The sequence below is a fragment of the Lissotriton vulgaris genome, chromosome 3_1, assembly GCF_964263255.1.
Source record: "Lissotriton vulgaris chromosome 3_1, aLisVul1.2, whole genome shotgun sequence".
Taxonomy (NCBI): Eukaryota; Metazoa; Chordata; class Amphibia; order Caudata; family Salamandridae; genus Lissotriton; species Lissotriton vulgaris.
In genome coordinates, this window is record NC_141689.1 from 591,075,806 (window position 1) to 591,094,110 (window position 18,305).

An 18,305-nucleotide genomic window follows, 5' to 3' on the forward strand; every position below is an offset into this window, starting at 1 on the left:
GGTGCATCATGCCAGGTGGCGGATGCGGGCTCTGCAGTGGGACCTGAAGTTTCAGTGGGCCCAGCATCAGGGCAACTTGTCCGACCACGTCTTGATCTCGGAGGGCACTGCGAGACAACTGCAGTGGTGGCTTACGGACCGCGATTGGGTCAGGGGCAAGTCCCTCTCCCTTCCCCAACCGGAGCACGTTGTCGTGACGGACGCGTCCCTCCTGGGCTGGGGTGGCCACTTGGGAGAGGCAGAGATCAGAGGCATCTGGTCTCCGGCGGAGTCCCGGCTCCATATCAATCTGTTGGAGCTGCGGGCGATTCGTCTGGCACTGAAGGCATTCCTCCCCTTTGTCAACGGGAGTGTAGTGCAGGTGTTCACCGACAACACCACCGCCATGTGGTACTGCAACAAACAGGGCGGAGTGGGGTCGTGGACCCTTTGCCAGGAGGCTCTGCGCCTCTGGCAATGGCTGGAACGTCAGGGCGTGACTCTGACGGTTCAACACCTGGCAGGTTCTCTGAACGCCAGGGCGGACGAACTCAGCCGTCGGTGCTCGATGGATCACGAATGGCGTCTGAACTCGGACGTGGTGCAAGGCATCTTTCGGCAATGGGGAGAGCCTTGGTTAGATCTATTCGCCACAGAAGAGAACGCGCAATGTCATCAGTTCTGCGCGTTGGAGTTTCCAAGACGGCACTCGCACGGCGACGCCTTTCGGCGCGAGTGGAGTTGCGGTCTGTTATACGCCTTTCCGCCTATACCACTTCTGCCCAGAGTGCTGAAGAAGATCAGGCGCGACCGGGCCCAAGTTATCCTTGTGGCTCCGGACTGGGCTCGAAGGTACTGGTATCCCGAGCTACTCAGCATGTCAGTCGGTCCCCCGATCCGCCTGCCTCTTCAGGAGGACCTTCTGTCGCAGCAGCAGGGGACGGTCCTCCACCCGAACCTGTCCAGTCTCCACCTCCATGCTTGGAGATTGAGCGGCGGCAGTTGAGGCCATTTGACTTGCCTCCTGAAGTCTGTGATGTTATTCTGGCAGCCAGGCGTCCCTCCACTAAGTCGGTATACGCCTGTCGGTGGAACAGATTTGTGGCATGGTGCACAGCAAAGGCTGTGGATCCTCTCTCTGCCCCTCTTTCGGAGGTTCTTCTGTTTCTTCTTTCTCTTGCCCAGCAGGGCTCTGCTCTGGGCACTATCAAGGGCTACCTTTCTGCCCTTTCAGCCTTTTTGAGGCTTCCTGATCAGCCTTCTTTGTTCAAATCCCCGATTGTAACTCGGTTCTTAAAAGGCATCACTCACATGTTTCCACCTGTTCCGTTTGTGATGCCTCAGTGGGATTTGAACCTGGTTCTGACCTTCCTGATGTGTGCTCCCTTTGAGCCCCTTCATTCTTGTCCTCTCCGTCTCCTGACTTCAAAGACGGCTTTCCTGGTTGCCATCACCTCTGCCAGGAGAGTGAGTGAGCTCCAGGCTCTTTCTGTCCAACCTCCTTTCCTGTCCATTCATCCTGACAAGGTGGTTCTGAGGACTAGACCTTCTTTCCTGCCCGAGGTTGTTTCGGCCTTTCACATTGGGCAGTCCATCACCCTCCCTTCCTTCTTCCTGCCTCCGCATCCTTCAAAGGATGAAGAGCGGCTCCACCGTCTGGACCCAAAACGTGCGCTTTCATTCTACATGGATCGCACACGCCAGTTCCGGGTGGATGACCAACTGTTTGTTGGCTACGTGGGTGCGAAGAAGGGACGGGCGGTTTGTAAGCGAACCATCTCTCGATGGGTCGTCCTCTGCATCAAAGCGTGCTACTCTTTGGCTCGGAAGGAGCCTCCTGTTGGGCTGAGGGCCCATTCCACTCGGGCCACGGCGGCTACTACTGCCCTGGGCCGGGGAGTCCCCTTGCAGGACATTTGCCAAGCGGCTACGTGGGCCTCGCTGCACACCTTTGCGAGGCACTACTGCCTGGACAGTCAAGTCCGGAGGGATGGCTTCTTTGGCCGTTCTGTCCTCCAGGACTTTCTGGTGTAGTTTTGTATTGGTTCGCAGACCCACCACCGGGGTTGGTATTGCTGGGGTATGTATTCTAAGGTAAGGAATCTAACACTAACGTGTTTCTTTCAGATGAACAAGTTACTTACCTTCGGTAACGATATATCTGTAAGAAACATTAGTTAGTGTTAGATTCCTTACCGAACCCACCCATCCTCCCCGTTCTGCGAACTGATACCTAGGGTTAAGGTCATCCCTTTCAGGGCCCTAGTTTGTACATGGCACCAGTGTTGGTTCTCTCATGGCTCTGCGTCTCCTGGCGCGTAAAAGCTGTGTGCAAAGAACTGACGTCAGCGCGCGGAGGCGGCGTCTATGTACTCCAGCGACGTCATCACGGCGCACGACGCCGACGACGGACGCGGAGCCGCAGGGGACGCCTGCAGACGACGCCTACCGACGCGCAGGGGTACTGCTACGCAAAAGTTTCCGGATCCAGACTGACGCCTGGGGATATTCTAAGGTAAGGAATCTAACACTAACTAATGTTTCTTACAGATATATCGTTACCAAAGGTAAGTAACTTGTTCTTTTGGTGCCGACGGCTGTCCTCCTCGGCCCTGGCAGCGCCGCGGGTGGTGGCTCGGGTCCGGGGTGCCTCCCAAGGTCCCTCTCTGCCCTCTACGAAGGTGACTGTCTTGTCGGAGGTCGAGTCGGCGCTTTTTCTGCGCCGTTCTTTAGCCTCCCCGGCTCAGACCCCGCCCCATTCTCCTAGGACGCAAGTGGTGGTTGACTCAGCACCACGATGTCCGCTCCAGCGCCGGTCGACGTCGCACAAGCGCCTGTGGCAGACTCCACAGCGCCGTTGTAGTCGTCGGGTCATCGACTCGTCTCCAGAAGTGTGTCATCTCCTTGTCCATCTCTGTGTCACTGCTTTTTCCCCGGCATCTTCCAGGGCGGGCTCTTCGTCATCCCCGCAGTCACAGCCCCCGGACCCTCTTTTCCGCAACTCGCTGTTGGTTGCTCCGCAGGCTTCTCCACCTTCCCCGGAGGTCCCTCAGGCCCCCCATTCATCCGTGGATCTTCCGCCATTCAGGGGCTGGCCGTTCCTTCCTCCAGCTGGACTCTGGTATGGACGACTTAATTTACAGCCGTCACCCCAGGAGGAATTGCTCTCTCCCCCACGACGCCCTACGGAGGCGAGTGCAGCCTTTGTCTGAGCCATTTCCACGGCCACTGGCATTTTGCAAATGGGAGTACAGTCACCCCAATCCCATACGGACCATTTGTTAGAAGTTCTCCACCAGGGCTCTTGTGGAAGGGAACTGCTGCTTCCATTCGAAGCTACGCTTCACAATTCTCTTCTAGGGGGGTCCTGCCACCGGTGATCCGGTGCCTCAGTCGCTCCTTCACCGCCACCGTCCTGCTCCGCACAACCCAGTCTGCCTTTCTTTCCACCCTTCTACCCAGGGCCCTCTTCTGCAGACTGCTTTTCCTTCCTTGCCTTTGGTGTTGTTTCCTCCGTCAAGGGAGGCCCAGTGGTTGGATTAATGGGGGCGTAACATCTTCGCTTCCTCTAGTGCTTCTTTGCGAGCGCTCAACACACTTTGGGTATTGGCCAGGACTAACTCCAGCTTGTGGGATTCTATGGAGTCCATTCTGTCTCGCGCCTCCCACGAAGGTGTCCACGCTGATCTATGGCACCATGTGTTGGATGGCCGGGAGTTGGCTGCGTTTATTCTCCATTTGACCTTGGATTTTTCTGATGCTCGCGGCCACGCTATGGCAAATTCCGTGGCTCTCCGCCGCCATGCTTGGTTGCGGGATGACGTTTTTCCAGAGAATATTTGGGAGTGTGTGGTTGACCGGCCTTTTGATGGGGTTCTTTTGTTTAACACCCGCGCGGACTCCGTCATTCATCAGTTCCTTGCGGGGCTCCGTCCTCCTACCCCTCTGTAAGCTTGGCTTGTCGGTCCTCCGGTGCTTTATGGGAGGCGTTATCCCACCCTTTTTTTGGGAGCCTAGTGTTTAGGTTGGCCCCTCTGTACTGTTGGCTGCTAGTACAGCCTTTTTTGGCTTTTTTGGGGGGGGGGGGGGGGGGGGTTTGGCTGTTGGTAGAACCTTAAGGGTCCTCAGGTTGGGCCATCTGTGTATTTTTTGGCTGATTGGTAAGCCGTCTGTGGTACTCCCGCAGGTCCTTTATGTTCTTGTACTCTGCTGTGGGATTTTTTCCCTAAGACGTGTTCCCATGTTTTCTTTGGGATGTGTCATACCCTAAGAGGGGTACTTGTAGCTATTGTATAGCTCTGTCCTAAGCTGTGAGGGTGTGAACACCCTTATTCAGGTTCCTCGCCTTTCCTGGCATCACTGTATACCACAGGTGCGTTCTCTTGGCGTAGCTTGCGCTGTTCCAGGTTCTGTCATTCTCAGTATCCGCTACATCGCTAGACCGACTTTGGCATGCAGTCTACTGCATCGCGTTGGCGTGTTTCTTCCTTCTTGTCCGTGTTTCAGCCTGGTCCTCTGTCTTGTTTTCCAGGGGGGCTAGGATTCTCCTAGTATTTTCCTGTGCTCTGGTTGACGGCTTAGGTCCGTCCTACGTATTTCTCCTCTTTCTCTTCTGGATGGTCCCACTCCGTGGTCTGTTTGTGTCTCTGGAACGGTCCACCTTTGGGGGTTGTTCTGGATTTCCCTGGCCTCTGCCTACGTCTTGCGCTTGGTCTGTTCTGGGCGCACTGCTTCATGGTATTCGCCAGCTGAGGGCTGCATACGCCTGCTCATTGTGGTCCACCGCCATGGACCTTGGCATGTACTCTTGTGCTCCTGCCTTTTGTTCTTCTAGTGCTTTGCACGGCTGTGTCTTTCTTTTCACGCCTACGCTTCTTAGCTGTGGAGCCGTTCCTGCCTTGTCCGCTGCCTCGAAGCTGATGCCTGTTCAGCTGTCTCCTTCGCTCTGTGTGTGTTCTCCTGCGGCGGGCTCTGGCTCTGTTTCTACCTCTTCTCCGTGGAGTTTGAGGTGGTTCTTTTCTTCCTTGGTACTCCTCTGACACTGTCTGTCCCTCCGTGGTTTTTCTGGCGGATGTCCCTTGTACCTTGGATGGGCTTGGGGTATCCTGGTCTTCCCTTCGTCTGGTTCTTGCTTACTTCTGCTTGGTGGGTACTAGGCTGCCCTTCTTGTCCCCATGACACATCCCCTGCTGGGGGCCTGTGTTTCTTCCTAACTGGAGAGGTTCTCTTGCAGGCCCTCCTCCCCTCTGTGTATGGCTTGGGTATCTATTCTACGTTAAGGAATCTGCGGCTAGCAGTCTCTTTCAGATGTACAAGTTACGTACCTTCAGTAACAATGTATCTGGTAGAGACAATTCTAGCCTCCGATTCCTTCACGACCCGCATTTCCTCCCCGTTCTGTGAGGTCCTTTAGCTTGGTTTTCTGCACTCTCCTCCCTCCGGGTGGCTTGTCTTCTGCGAGTGTCCTCTTTCACTTCCTCCCTGACGTGATGCTTTGTTCTGTTTAATTGTTCCACCCCTTCCTTGCTGATACAAGGTCGGTTGGTTCGTTTGTACTTCTGCATCCCTACACCCTGTTTTTTCAAGTTTGGGGGCCTACTTTTACTCTTCTTCCCTTTTAATTACTTGCGGTTTCTGATTCCTCTGCAGTCCTCTGAGTTGGGGTCTTATGGCTGTCCTCAACCTCTAGCTCCTTCCAGGGGATACGGGCCTCCTTGATAGGGTTGTCTTGGAGTAATTTGCCGTTACTCATCTGTTCCGGACTTGATGTCCTTTACTGTTGTGGATGGTGATTGCAGAACTGCTATCGCTGTTCCTTCCCTTTCGTTCCCTACCTTTTTCTGTTTTCACTGCTTTTTCGCACACTGTTCCCATACTCTCCACAATTTTGTTAGTGATGGCCCGCGTTGTGGCGCGGAAAAGTTCTCTGAAGAAAACTGACGTTGGCGCGCCGGGGTGGGGCTTATGTGACCTCGCTGATGTCACACTCACGAACGACGTTAGGGCGGAGTCACGTGATACTACCCCTGGCGCACAGGGATGCTGTGGCAAAGAACATTTTCCGGATCCAGTCCCATGCCTGGGGATAATTCCACGTTACGGAATCTGCGGCTAGAATTGCCTCTACAAGATACATCATTACCGAAGGTAAGTAACTTGTACGTTTACACAACACACGTCTTTACAACAACTGCTTTGTTACATCGCATGCCATTACAATGCAGGTCGTAATGACTTATAAATAAAGGGGTTTCTGCATCTGTTCTGAGTACATCGAGCTAATTGGAGTTTGTTTCTCTGCATAAGTGGCTATTCTTCTGTAATTATTGTTTATCACCTCTGCATTTCTTTCGCACCGCTTGGCGTCGGGTGGTAGATTTTTTCTTTCCACTTTGTGATACTTTACCTCACAATTTTCACATTAACTCCCACCTGATTTAGCACTGCTTTTCATTTTGTAAACAATCCTTTCTTCTTTATTTAAAAGCTTGGTGCAGGCACTATTGCACATATTCACACATCAGATTCTATTGGTGAACGACTTTAAGGATGATTCATTACAAATATACTGTTTTTGATGAATGAGGTCCTTCCTATAGTTGTAAATAAGTTCATTTATTGATGGTTTTCAGCACCCCTGAAGAAGGGATTGTATATCCCGAAATGCATTGGGACTGTTTTTGAGAGAAGATGGATTTTGTCCACATATGGAATATTGGAAATATTATGTGCAAACATTGTATATGTTGTCACTGAAGCGAATTCATGTAATATTGATTGTGATTTTTACAAATCATGATTGTGCAACAGCGGAGATGGACCCGCAGTGAACTAAAAGAATATAATGCAATTGTACTAATCAATGTGTTTGAAAGTACATATATATTGGTTCAATTTTGTGTGAATTTGTTTTAACAAATCATCAAGCTTTGAGGCTAGGTGTGTAGTGAATTGTCACACTTGCAATACAGTCATTAGCTTACATGAAGCAGGCAACCCCATTCCTGACCTGCACGCTAAACGTACAGCAGTATTGACAAGCAATTTGGTAAACAGTTGAGCTCCATATAACTGTGTATAAACTGAGGTGTGCGCAACAACCCATTTCATGGCAAAGCAATAACATCCCACAGAGGGGTCCCATAGATAGTCCAGGAGGGCTATGACCTACATTTTCTACTGATCCGCCTCCTATTCTAGCTACATCATAGCGGCTTTTGGAGGACCATTAGTCCATTTTACTGAAGAAGGTCCAAGCTGTTTTGGAGAAAGAAATCATAGGGATGGCCTCAGAAATTGGAACTGGGCCAGCTGAAACTTTAGTCTGTCATACATGTATAATAAAGGCACCCAGACACCATAATGTACACATGTTTGTAGATAAGGAGGAGGATTATTTCCACATTAAGCCTCTATCCAAAATGTAAGTTACCGCAGAGTGCTTGCGTATTCTTAAGACCATGCTGACGTGTTCTACAATGAACCTTAAGACCCTGGTTAAACCTAGAGTAGCTATACCATAGGTAAAAACATTTTTTTTTTATAAATAGCCCTGTAACCACCTGACGCTCTTTTCACGCACATGGCATGTAAAAGTGTTCTTATTTAGGGGACTCACAATCTTAAAAAAAGAGAGCAAAAACATTGACTCTGCCAAAGAGTGAGACATTCAGCCCTGCAACGCAAAATCGCATTCCCAGCTTAATAGCCAGGTACAACAAATATCAATTGCAGGAGATGCAGGCATGGCTGCAACGCCTCCCAGAGGCACTCAAAAAGAGGGCAAAGAATATTATTTAGGAAGTGAAATTTATTTCCAATACCAGTATCTAATGTGCCCTTGATATGAGTGTCCCGAAATCTAGGCAAGTAAATACAAGCGCCTAGTTGTATTGCCCTGTGTGGTTCATGGGTCTCGGGATTCTGTCCTGAGATTTAGCAGGTCCTAAGAGGTCTTCTATCGGATGGACATCACCTATTTGGACAATCAATGAACAAGATGCTTAAAACATTAAAAAAGGATACTGATACCCCGAAAGCCATGGGTATACCATAGCATCAGCAGCAAAAAGTGGGGATCTTTAGACCATAAACCCACACTAAATCCAAAGCAGCGTCCATTGTTCCTAAACAGTACAAACCTCCGCTGGATTTTTACATAACCAGGCAGCTAGTCAAAGGGGGACAGTACTCTAGAGACTGCTCCAGAGACACTAGAGGTTCCCAGGGTAGACCCACATCGACCAACAAGCAGTGACACGTTTGTTGTACCCCTAACCAACCAGCACCTGTCTGGGAAAGGTGGGGATATACCTCTCCTTAGGGGGCAGATGACCTCAGATCAGGTCAGGCCTTTCCTCATTGCCCACGACTAAATGTATGACGGAATTCCGCATGTGTTGTTCACGCATGCCTTAGGAACTCAGTCATTTGAACATGTGTTTAGCATGCATTTGTTCTGCACGCAAGTTGTTTTAATGACTTGCCTTTGGGAGTGCTCTGAATATTGGAATATGTAATTTACTATTCCAACTCCAGCCTGCACAACAGTAGGGAAGGCGTTGGACTTTAATTCCTATACCACTCCACCATTGCGCCCCCTAAAGCAAGTCATTGTAACAACTTGCATGCAGAATAATTGCATGCTGAAGTAGCATTTATAATGTTGCTGGTGCTGTGAAGGAACAGCGTGATTCCGGCTTAATCCTAAAGGATGCTATCCCCCCGACAACTACTACCCCAACCACACAACATCAGCAAAGAACACCTCAAGCTGTTGATGGAGGCCATACACACATTATTTCTCAAAGGAGCAGTAGAAATCAAACCTGCATGTGGAAGGAGACAAGGCGTTGAATACTCTGTGTACTTCTCCATCCGTAAGAATTATTAAACTTGCAGCAGTGTGGGAGACTGCATGGCATTCCTAGAACTCAGGATGCCTACTTCCACATTCCAATACATCAGGCTCACCACCAGATGCTCAGGTTTGTGGATTTCATTACTAATTCCAAATACTACTTTTCGGAGGGCCATAAGCTACTAGAATGCTCACAAATATCTACCAGTGATATTAGCATTTCTTTGGTGAGTTTGCATTCACGTCTTTCTGTACCTGAATGACAGGCTAGTAAAGGGAACAAGTCATGCACAATGCCTCACCCACATTCAACAAACTGCCTTACTCCTTCACGGATTACAGTTGGTCAATATGGAAATAATGTTCACCACACTTGTAATCAAATCAGGCTGTCCCAGAAGCCACACTAAATGCCATTGTAGGCAGTGCTCACTCCAGCAACTAAAGTGATGACATTTCAAAGGGTGCTTAACCTTTGCTAGATTTCACGTCTCATAACAGTGAGTTTGATAATGAAACTCTTGGGAATGATGATGTCCTGTATTGCCTTAGTCCAGAACTCAAGGTTACACATGCACCTGCTCCAGAAATTCTTCTCTAAACACTGGTCACAGGAAACTGAGGAGATGTAGTGTTGGTGGAGCCCTATCTTCAGCACAAACTGAAGTGATGGAAAAAGAACAATTGAGCAGGTCGTTTCTTGATCCACAATACTGGTAACTTTCAATACAGATGTGTCTCATGGGAGGGGGAGCTCCCTGGGCAATCTCACAGTCCAGAGTCTGTAGTCGCTACAAGAGTGCTTCAAATGGGAGCTTCATCATCAAATTCTCCTTCCATACTTTCAAGGATGAGGATTCCCACACATAGATCTGTTCGCCACAACGGACAACTCAAAATGCCCTAACTTCGCCACTATGCCCTATGAATGAATTGGTCAGGGATATTTGCCTACCCTTTTCTGCCTCTCCCTCTCCTTTCATTTCTGGTTCGGAGGCTCAGGCAAACATTCATCACACTGATTCTAGTGGCTCCCACTTAGGTCTGTCAACCGTGGTTCACCACACTCTTGGAACTATCAGTGGTTCCACAGCAAAAGATGCATCTGAATTCCAGCCATCTCACGCAGAAACATGGAGAAGTCAGACAACCAAACTCCAAGGAGCTCAATCTAGTGATTTGGCTCCTGAAGTCTTAGAGTTTGGTATGACCATTCTTAAGGAAGCAAGAAAGCCTACTACCAGAGCATGTTATGCAGCAAAATGGAAAACAGTTTTATATTGTACCATTAACAATTTTGATCCACTAGATGCCTCTTATCAAAATATCATTGGTTACCTTTTGCATCTACAGCATGCGGGTCTAGCCTACACTTCCATTCAATTGCATCTTGCGGCAGTAGCTGCATATTTGCAAAACAGGCAACATCTATCTTTGTTCAAAGTTCCAGTAATTAAAGCTTTATGGAGGCCCTTAAAAGAGTAATACCACACAGTGTACCTCCTGCATCTAAACATTGTGCTTACATGGCTCATAGGTCCACTTTTTGAGCCATTACACAACTGTCCATTACAGTTTCTTTCATAGAAAGTTGCCTTCCTCATTGCGATCACTTCATTGAGGAGAGTTGGTGAGCTACAAGCATTAACCTTAGAAGAAGCATTCTTTCAACTTCATAAAGATAGAATAGTTCTTCGCACCAACCCAAAATTCCTTCCCAAAGTGGCTTTTGCTTTTCATAGCAACCAGTCAGTTGAGTTACCGGAGTTCTTTCCTCAACCTGATTTTGTAGCAGAAACAGCTCTTCATATTCTTGATGTCAGAAGAGCATTATTGTATATATTGTATATATTGAAAAGACAAAGGATTTTTGTGAGACAAAGCAACTGTTTGTTGCATTTTCTACATCTCACAAAGGCAATCCTTTCTCTCAATCTGGTATTGCCAGATGGATTGTTAAATGCATTCAAACCTGATATACTAAAATAACTTTATCTATACCTCCTAGAGCACATTCCACTCATAAAATAGGAGCGTCTATGGCCTTTGTAGGTACCAGTTCATTTTCCAGTGGTACCACTCCCGTTGGGAGGGTGCAGAACTCTGGAAGGGGGTGCGAAGGTTGGGAGAGCCCGCCTCTGACCCCGGTGCAACCTGAGGGGTTAAACCCTAGGTTGGAAGAATGGCGTTCTAAGGGTACCTCTCAAAGGAGAAGGAACCCTAGGAGGAGAGGTAGGGGGAGGAGAGACTCCCCTGTGACTCCTGGTCAGCCTGAGGGTGTAGACCCTAGGCTGGAGAACAAGTGGCCGTCTGGCCCTGTCCTACAGACAGGAAGAGTGGAGAATGGTTACTATGTACCAGGGGTTACTACCCCCCACTCTCTGTGAATAGGCAGGGACCAGTGGTACCTGGGTGGCCTAGGGCCTGGTCTTGGCCGCGGACAGCTTGGGAGTACCAGTGGGGTAGCCCAGTTGTTCCAGACAGTGTTTTTAGAAGGAATCCCATGGGTTCACCATGGCGTAGAACAGGAGGGTGTCCCTGCAGTTGGGGGCCCGCGTCCGTGTTCTATCGCCCCAGCAGGGAAGCCCATCACAGTGGTGATTGGTCTACCCTGTGTTTTGTCTGAAAGGGGGTTGTGTTGGACTTGGCCCTTCTGGCAGGTTCACCCCTGAACTTTTTGCTTTTAATAGTGACCTGGTGTTAGTGATTTTAGGCTTCTGAGCAATTTACCACGGTGTCCCAGGGTAAAGTGCGTGCGTGTAGTAAGGTTGGCCTGCCCTCCCATAGGAATGCATGGGGAATGTATGTGTCCCTGGTAGTTCCTGATGCGTGGGGAGTGCAGGTGCGAGTTTGGTATGTGCGGACTGGTGTGATTAAATGCTGCGCGATGATGTGGGTGTCATGATTGTGTCTAGTGTGGAAGGGCCACTTCTAGAAGTTGGCCTGTTTGTGTAAATTATGTGAATTGGCTGTCTGGCTCGTGATTGGCTGGAGCTGGCTAGTGAGCCTTGCTCCATGAGTCATGATGGGTCTGCCCCGGTGGTGAATGGAGAGATCTGCATGAGTGATGTGAGGGAGGAGTGCACCTGGGACCTGAATAGGGCTGGGATTTCCCCACACAATGCTGGCTCCGCCCCCTGTGGTGTGTCTAATGTCCCTAGCCTGGCCAGTGAATGGAAAGGGTGGCTGAGCACAACAGAGTGCTCCAAAACCAGTTGCATCTGGTTTTACTTTTACCCTGCACCTAAGGACAAAGAAAACCTGTGTATAAGAAGGGGCTGTGACCCCATGTAAAAGGTTTTTCTTCCTGATCCTATCCTAAGGGGGGCGCCTGCTGCTGCTGGGCGCCAGGAGGACTGCCACTGGGGCTGCCTCTCTGCCTGGAGGGCCCTGTGAGCTGGCACCTGGGCTCAGCCTTTGCCCCCCACCTCCTAAAGAACTTTGCTGGACTTTGGCTAGGACTCTGCCTCTAAAAGTCCCAGGGGAGCGCTATTTCCTGAGTGCTGGGAGCACTCCTACTTGTATCTGCAGCCCGGAGCTGCTTTTGCCTACCTCGAGGGATTCCCCGGCATGGGGATCCCCCTTTGCGCCTCCAAGCGGCTGCCCACGCCGCATATTTGCCGATTTTTTTGAGTGCCTCTTGACGGGTGCCCACCCAGTTTTATTTATTTATTTAACAGGTGCTCACCCTACTTATTTGTCCATTTGAAAGGGACCCTACCCCTCGCCTGAGTAAAATCATCGCTGCCGGCCAAGGGATCCTCTGTGAGGCACTGTGCCCGCCTCCACACCCCAGGGCCGCGCTGCCATTGGCTGCCTGCAGCCCAACGACCCGGAAGCGTTTTTGCAGAGAACCGGAAGCCGACGGGAGCCCACCCCGCGCTCCGGTGAACAAAGGAGGTGAGGGAAAGCATCCTTGGTGCCGAGGGAGGATGGGAGCCCACCCCGCCTCCCAGGATGTCCCCACCCCATGAGCAAAGCCAGCGCGACCGGAGGAGCCGGGAGAGAGAAGCGGAGGTGGGGGCTTGAGGCACGTCGCTGGTGCCAGCCCTCGTCGCCTCCCAGCCCCGTGCAGCCGCCAGCAGAGTCCAGGAGAAAGAGACAGGAGTCTGCGAGGGAGTCCCTGGTGAGTGGGACGTGCCCTCATCTCCGGTCCCTGTCTCCCCTAGCGGTCCCGCAGTGCAGCGGACCGCTCCAACTCTGTACAGGGGCATTGCTTTGTTTGAGAGCCCCGAGGCTCCTGGGGGCATTAAGGCATTCCCAGTCCCCAGAGGCGGGGCTCCAGCATTTGGGGCCATTTTGTGTCAGAGCCTGCGAGGCTCCTGGGGGCACCTTAGTATTTCGAGTCCCCCGAGCGGGACTCCAACGCAGTTGGCAGCCTCTTCTAAGAGCCCACGAGAGGCTCAGGGCACATTCTTAATTAGAGCCCGAGAGGCTCCTGGGCATAATTGTATCTTGAGTCCCCCGAGAGGAACTCGAAGGGGCCATCTTTATTAAGAGCCCACGAGAGGCTCAGGGCACATTGGCTAATTCCGAGTCCCAAGAGCGGGACTCCCACAGTAACGGGGGCATTTGTTTCAATCCTGAGAGAGGCAACCTTTCATTCAGAGAGCCCAGAGGAGATCCCCAGCTGCCCAGCACTTAGTGGGCAGCTGCTTCCTTTAGGCTTGCCCCTTTGCGCAATCTCCTTTGGCTGCCCGCGCATCCTGCCCTGACTTTGCTGGACACAGGGCGTTGTAGCCTCTGAGAGGCTAGTTGGCCTGGTGACAGTTTATGTGTTTATGCCCTATGTGATCTTTGCGCAAAATGTGATACCTGCCTAATGTAATTTCTGCATCATGTTTAATGTTTTATACCTCTGAATGTATGTGATGCTTAGGGGGTTGTTTTTCCTAGTATAGGTATACTAGTAAGTTCATGGTTCCCTGCGTGATATTTTCCTAAGGTGGTTAGGGTTGCGTAGGTGGTACTTACCTTTTACCAGTGATTACTGGTTGTGTGCTACATTTGTTATTGGTGCTACAGTTAGTATATGTTCTATGTCCTAAGTGCTAATTCTACCAAGTGCTAGTTCTAAAAGTGCATATTCCTGACAGTGGTCCATGTGGCCCTGTCCCATGTATATATTCCCCTGTAAATTCTGCCCGTGCCTCTGGCACATTGTAAAGTGTGTGTTTCTTATCTAATGTGTTTGGTATAATACAAAGGCTATTTTTATATATAAACTTGTGTGGAGTTTTCTTTGTGGTGGGCCTTGGGTGTTGTTGCTGGGTGCGCGCGCAAACACTAAACCTACATTGCCTCCGGGATAAGCCTTACTGCTCGCGTCACGTTACCTAGAGGGTGAGCAGGGGTTATCTTTGGCGTGTGGCTCCCTTGCCCTGACTAGAGTGGTGGTTTCTGCCTGGCTTTGGCGCAAGCCCTTAGCCAACCGGAAATCGCCATTTCTAACACTCTTCTAATTCCAGAAGCTCTACATCTATATTTGTTGAAAATGGCAAGATCATAGTGTGCTCTTTATTTGAGTGGAATAAAATGTGTGCACCCACGGGATTGAGGCTGCATAGAATCTCTAAGTACTTTCACATAGGATTACTTTTCCCCAACTACTCCTGGCTTATGGCAACTTGAATTGTTTTTAACATTTTCCTGGCATGGAAGGAGTGCAAAGAGATGGCTTCTCGATATGGTACACCAGCTGTGCAACACCTCTGGTAGCACTGAAAGCTTTTTGTATCCAGCAATATGAGGAAGTGCCAAGTTAAAGGAGGCCAATGTGTACGGAGCTAGGTAAACACAGGCTCCAATGAGATCTGACTGTTAACCACTGCTTCCTGATAAAGAAAGCTTGGGCTTGTAGCTCAAAACACGAAGTGTGGTTTGCAATGAAAGTGTGACAGCGTTTGCAGATAACTCCTCCCACCCCAACCACCATTGGTGCCTTATCCACTTCAGCACGGCTACCTGATGTCGTCCCTTATGTAGACCGCTTCTCTGTAGTTCAAAAGGAAAGAGACTGAAGGCTGCGGGCTTTGGGCATGACTACCTAGCCAAAAGCAAAGAGTAATGTGTCACAAAATAAGACATTTTGTGAGCTATTCTTATGTGTTCTTGCAGCAAAAGGCATCTGAGATTTTAGATTGTTTTGAATACGTGCTTTTCCTTTTCTCTAACTCTTCCCTGCTTCTGGTCCCTTCAAACGTATAGGGAGCTCAAAAGAAGTTTTTAAATAAGAAACCAGTGCAGTTCAATAAGCTCAAGAGCTGGGAACGTTAAGTTTAATTAATGTCCCACTTCAGTATAATGGTAGTCGGGTGTTTAGTTTGCATGAGCAGTGTTAATGTTTTTTTGTAGTAGTAACTATAAATGTTTAAACCTAAAATGTTGAAATAATATGGTGGTTCTTTGTAGAGTGACCATGTTTTAATGCTTGTCTCTAGATGACTCGTGTTGTATACAAGCCAACAGTGAAAGAAAATGTTAAAATATTTAATTATGGTTTAAAATGCGATTTTCTGTTCCCCTCTGAATATACATGTTCTTTTTGTCTACAGTGGTTTTGTTTTTTTACGATTGATTTGTCCTGCAATCTTGAACCCACGAATGTTCAATATTATCTCGGGTGAGTAGACATCTAGTTTTAAAAGGTTTCTTTAAATGAGTTTTGTTGTAAGTGGTTGGAAATGTATGCAGTCATGTGTAAACGTTTTTTTGGGCATCATTCATGGTCATTTATCCGGGTATGAATGTAATTATTGAATTAGCACTATCCCAGCTATGTTAATTCTGTGAAGTGAGTAGAGAAACAGTGAAGTTAAATACGTCATTTTAATTCTGCCAAGCACTATTTTTGGCATTCTGCTTTTTTTGTTTTTTTTTTTTGGTCCTCATCCTTCAAGAGACGAAAAGAGATTTGGCCCGCACTAATCCAACTACCAGTACTAATCTGTATGTTCTAGCGTGCTCAACAAACTTCCTGTACTGGAAAGCTAGGACACTTGAAACTTTATGCACAACACAAAACGGTTCAAGAGCTTATTCATTGATGTATTCAAAGGACCAAGTTCAGATTTTTTCGCATATCAAGACGCTCCCAGCATGCTCTGCCTGATTTATTCTGACAGTTCTTATCTAACTTAATATTATACATTACTCTAGCAAGCCATTTTTTTTAAAGTCTGGGATAGCAACAGGGTCTGCTTCTTACATCTCGGCCTCCTAGTTAGGAGCAGCATATAAATCAGTACCCCTGTATCTGATCAACTAAGTTAGTTATCCTCATCCATTATATTAACAAATAATGGTGTAAATAGCCAAAGAAATAAGGGAGTCATTGGTGTGTTCAGATATTTTTCCCATTTTATCACCTCGCCATCCTCGATCAGTAGACCCCACTTTACTATACCTCCCAACTCAAGGTGAAATCTCAAATATTCCTTCAGTACTTCCAGTGTTCCAGGAGAGTCCCAAATAAGTGCCAACATACCATAGTAATTATTTAACCAAGACAAGGGAACCCAAGGCGCAATATGCTAAGGACCATGGGTAAGTACTATTATATTTCAAAGACAAAGGTCCTTAGACAGAAAAACATTAAAGGAAAATGAATATAGACCCAATGGAACTATTTTTTTTGAGGAAATGTCCAGCCGGACAGTTTATTACCTTGATAAAAAAAATAGTCACAAAACAATGAACCACAGCGTGTGATAGAAGCGGGACACCAGCCGATGTCCGACTAACACACTGAGAGAGCACAAACAGGGGGGAAGTAGTAGGCAATAGAAGGTCATCTGATTATTGTAAATCATATAACAGACAATCCATAACATACACATATGCATGACAAGTATATATCAACTATGCATTTAGTGCATTTAGGTTGACGACGTTTCGAACCACAAACAATATCGGTTCATCCTCAGGACAAAGAATAATTGCCTAAAGAGTACACATTTGCAGTAGTCCCACGATGGGATGAGACTAAAAGGGATTCAGCCCAAGAAACAATATGCAACAGTATTCAAGGAGAGTATGCAGGGGTTGACTGAGTGAAATCGACAGGGAAGATGCCCTAGTTTTTGAGTTCTGGCAATGCAGTAAGCAGGTCCGCAATGGGGTTCCTTGCAGGCACGAAAATACAGGGTCTGACAAGGATAAGAAAGCCCTCTTTAAACGGTGTGCAACCTGCTCTAAGAAGAGACTTTGTGGTCGACAAGCACACGGATTGCATTTACTGTCTGTACCCAAACCATAAGGCAGTAGACTGACTGTAAGATATGCCGGACCTTCTCAACAATAAGTTTGCGAGACCGTGAGGGGCGTCTCTTGACCTGGCTCCAGAAGCTTAAGTCAAGGAAGGAGAAGTCTCCAGTGATAGTGATGAGCCCCTTCTGCTTCATCTTATAGGAGGTCTGTGAAAAAGGGTAGGTCTTCTCCTTTACCTTCTAAGGACCGTCCAAGTAAAGCCTTTGAAGAGACCTCTCATAGGTCTGTAAGGCGCAGTCCTAGCAAATCTGATCACCGAGGTGTAAAAGGGAGGGAAGGACTATCAGCAGGAGTGACATCAGAGAGAAAGTCCAGCTCACTTCCTCCATCTTCTCCGGCAGCTCCAAAAGCCTTCTTCTGTCCCTTCTGATCGCAAACCTGTGAAAAAAATTCATTTTTCGACTACGCTGTTACGACTCAGTCGACAAAGATTTCTGAGATACAGTCAAAGTCCTCATCTCTTTCAGATCTGACTCCGTCAACGACCTCGTCGAAGGTGATGTCCTTGTCTTTGCCTACGCTGCATGGTTTAGCGTTGATGGCATCGACGCCGGTTGTGGGATCCGCAGTGGTGTGGTGCTCTGTCGTCGACTATGACATCGATTACTTCTACATTAATAAGGATGACGACGGCTGTGGTGACAAAGACAACCACGTCTACTACGACGATGGCAGCATCTGCTGCAATGGTGACGACAATCTCAACAATGGTGCCATGGATGGCGTTCATGTCTTCGTCGACGACCCTTACATCATCGTAGATGAGGGAAAAGCGCCACATTACCCCTGGGATGACTTCCCCCAGGAGGGTGACACCTCTAGCACCTGCACTCCTTCTTGAAGAGGAGGGATCTGAGGAGGATGACAGGCTGTATGGGTATGCGAATAGCCCATCTCAATTGCATGTTAAGTGCCAGGACACAGACTCTGAGGAAGAATACATGGAGGAGCAGCAGTATGATCCTCCCTTGGGTTATCAAGAGGTCTACCAGCAACAGATGGTCTCTATGCCTACCTCCCTACTAACAGACTTGCAATTTATGCTTTCGGACTATAAACGGAGATTCCCAACACAATCTCCGGCTCCTGTTGGGGTGCCAGTTACAGCTGTTCCACCTGCACTGCCTTCTACCCTTCAATTGCCACTACCTCCACCACTGCCCGTGGCTCCCAATACACTGCCAATCGTCCCTCTCAT

At 48.7% G+C, this 18,305-nt stretch overlaps 1 protein-coding gene across 2 annotated transcripts in view; it reads left to right on the forward strand.

Moving 5' to 3' along the window:
• Window positions 1–18,305, forward strand: part of RASA1 (RAS p21 protein activator 1) — a 926,777-nt gene that overhangs the window by 643,063 nt on the left and 265,409 nt on the right. For both annotated transcript variants that reach the window (XM_086960862.1, XM_086960861.1), the window contains exon 21: window positions 15,394–15,461. In XM_086960862.1, coding sequence (XP_086816988.1) covers window positions 15,394–15,461 — 68 coding nt within the window. The remainder of the gene's footprint in view (window positions 1–15,393; window positions 15,462–18,305) is intronic.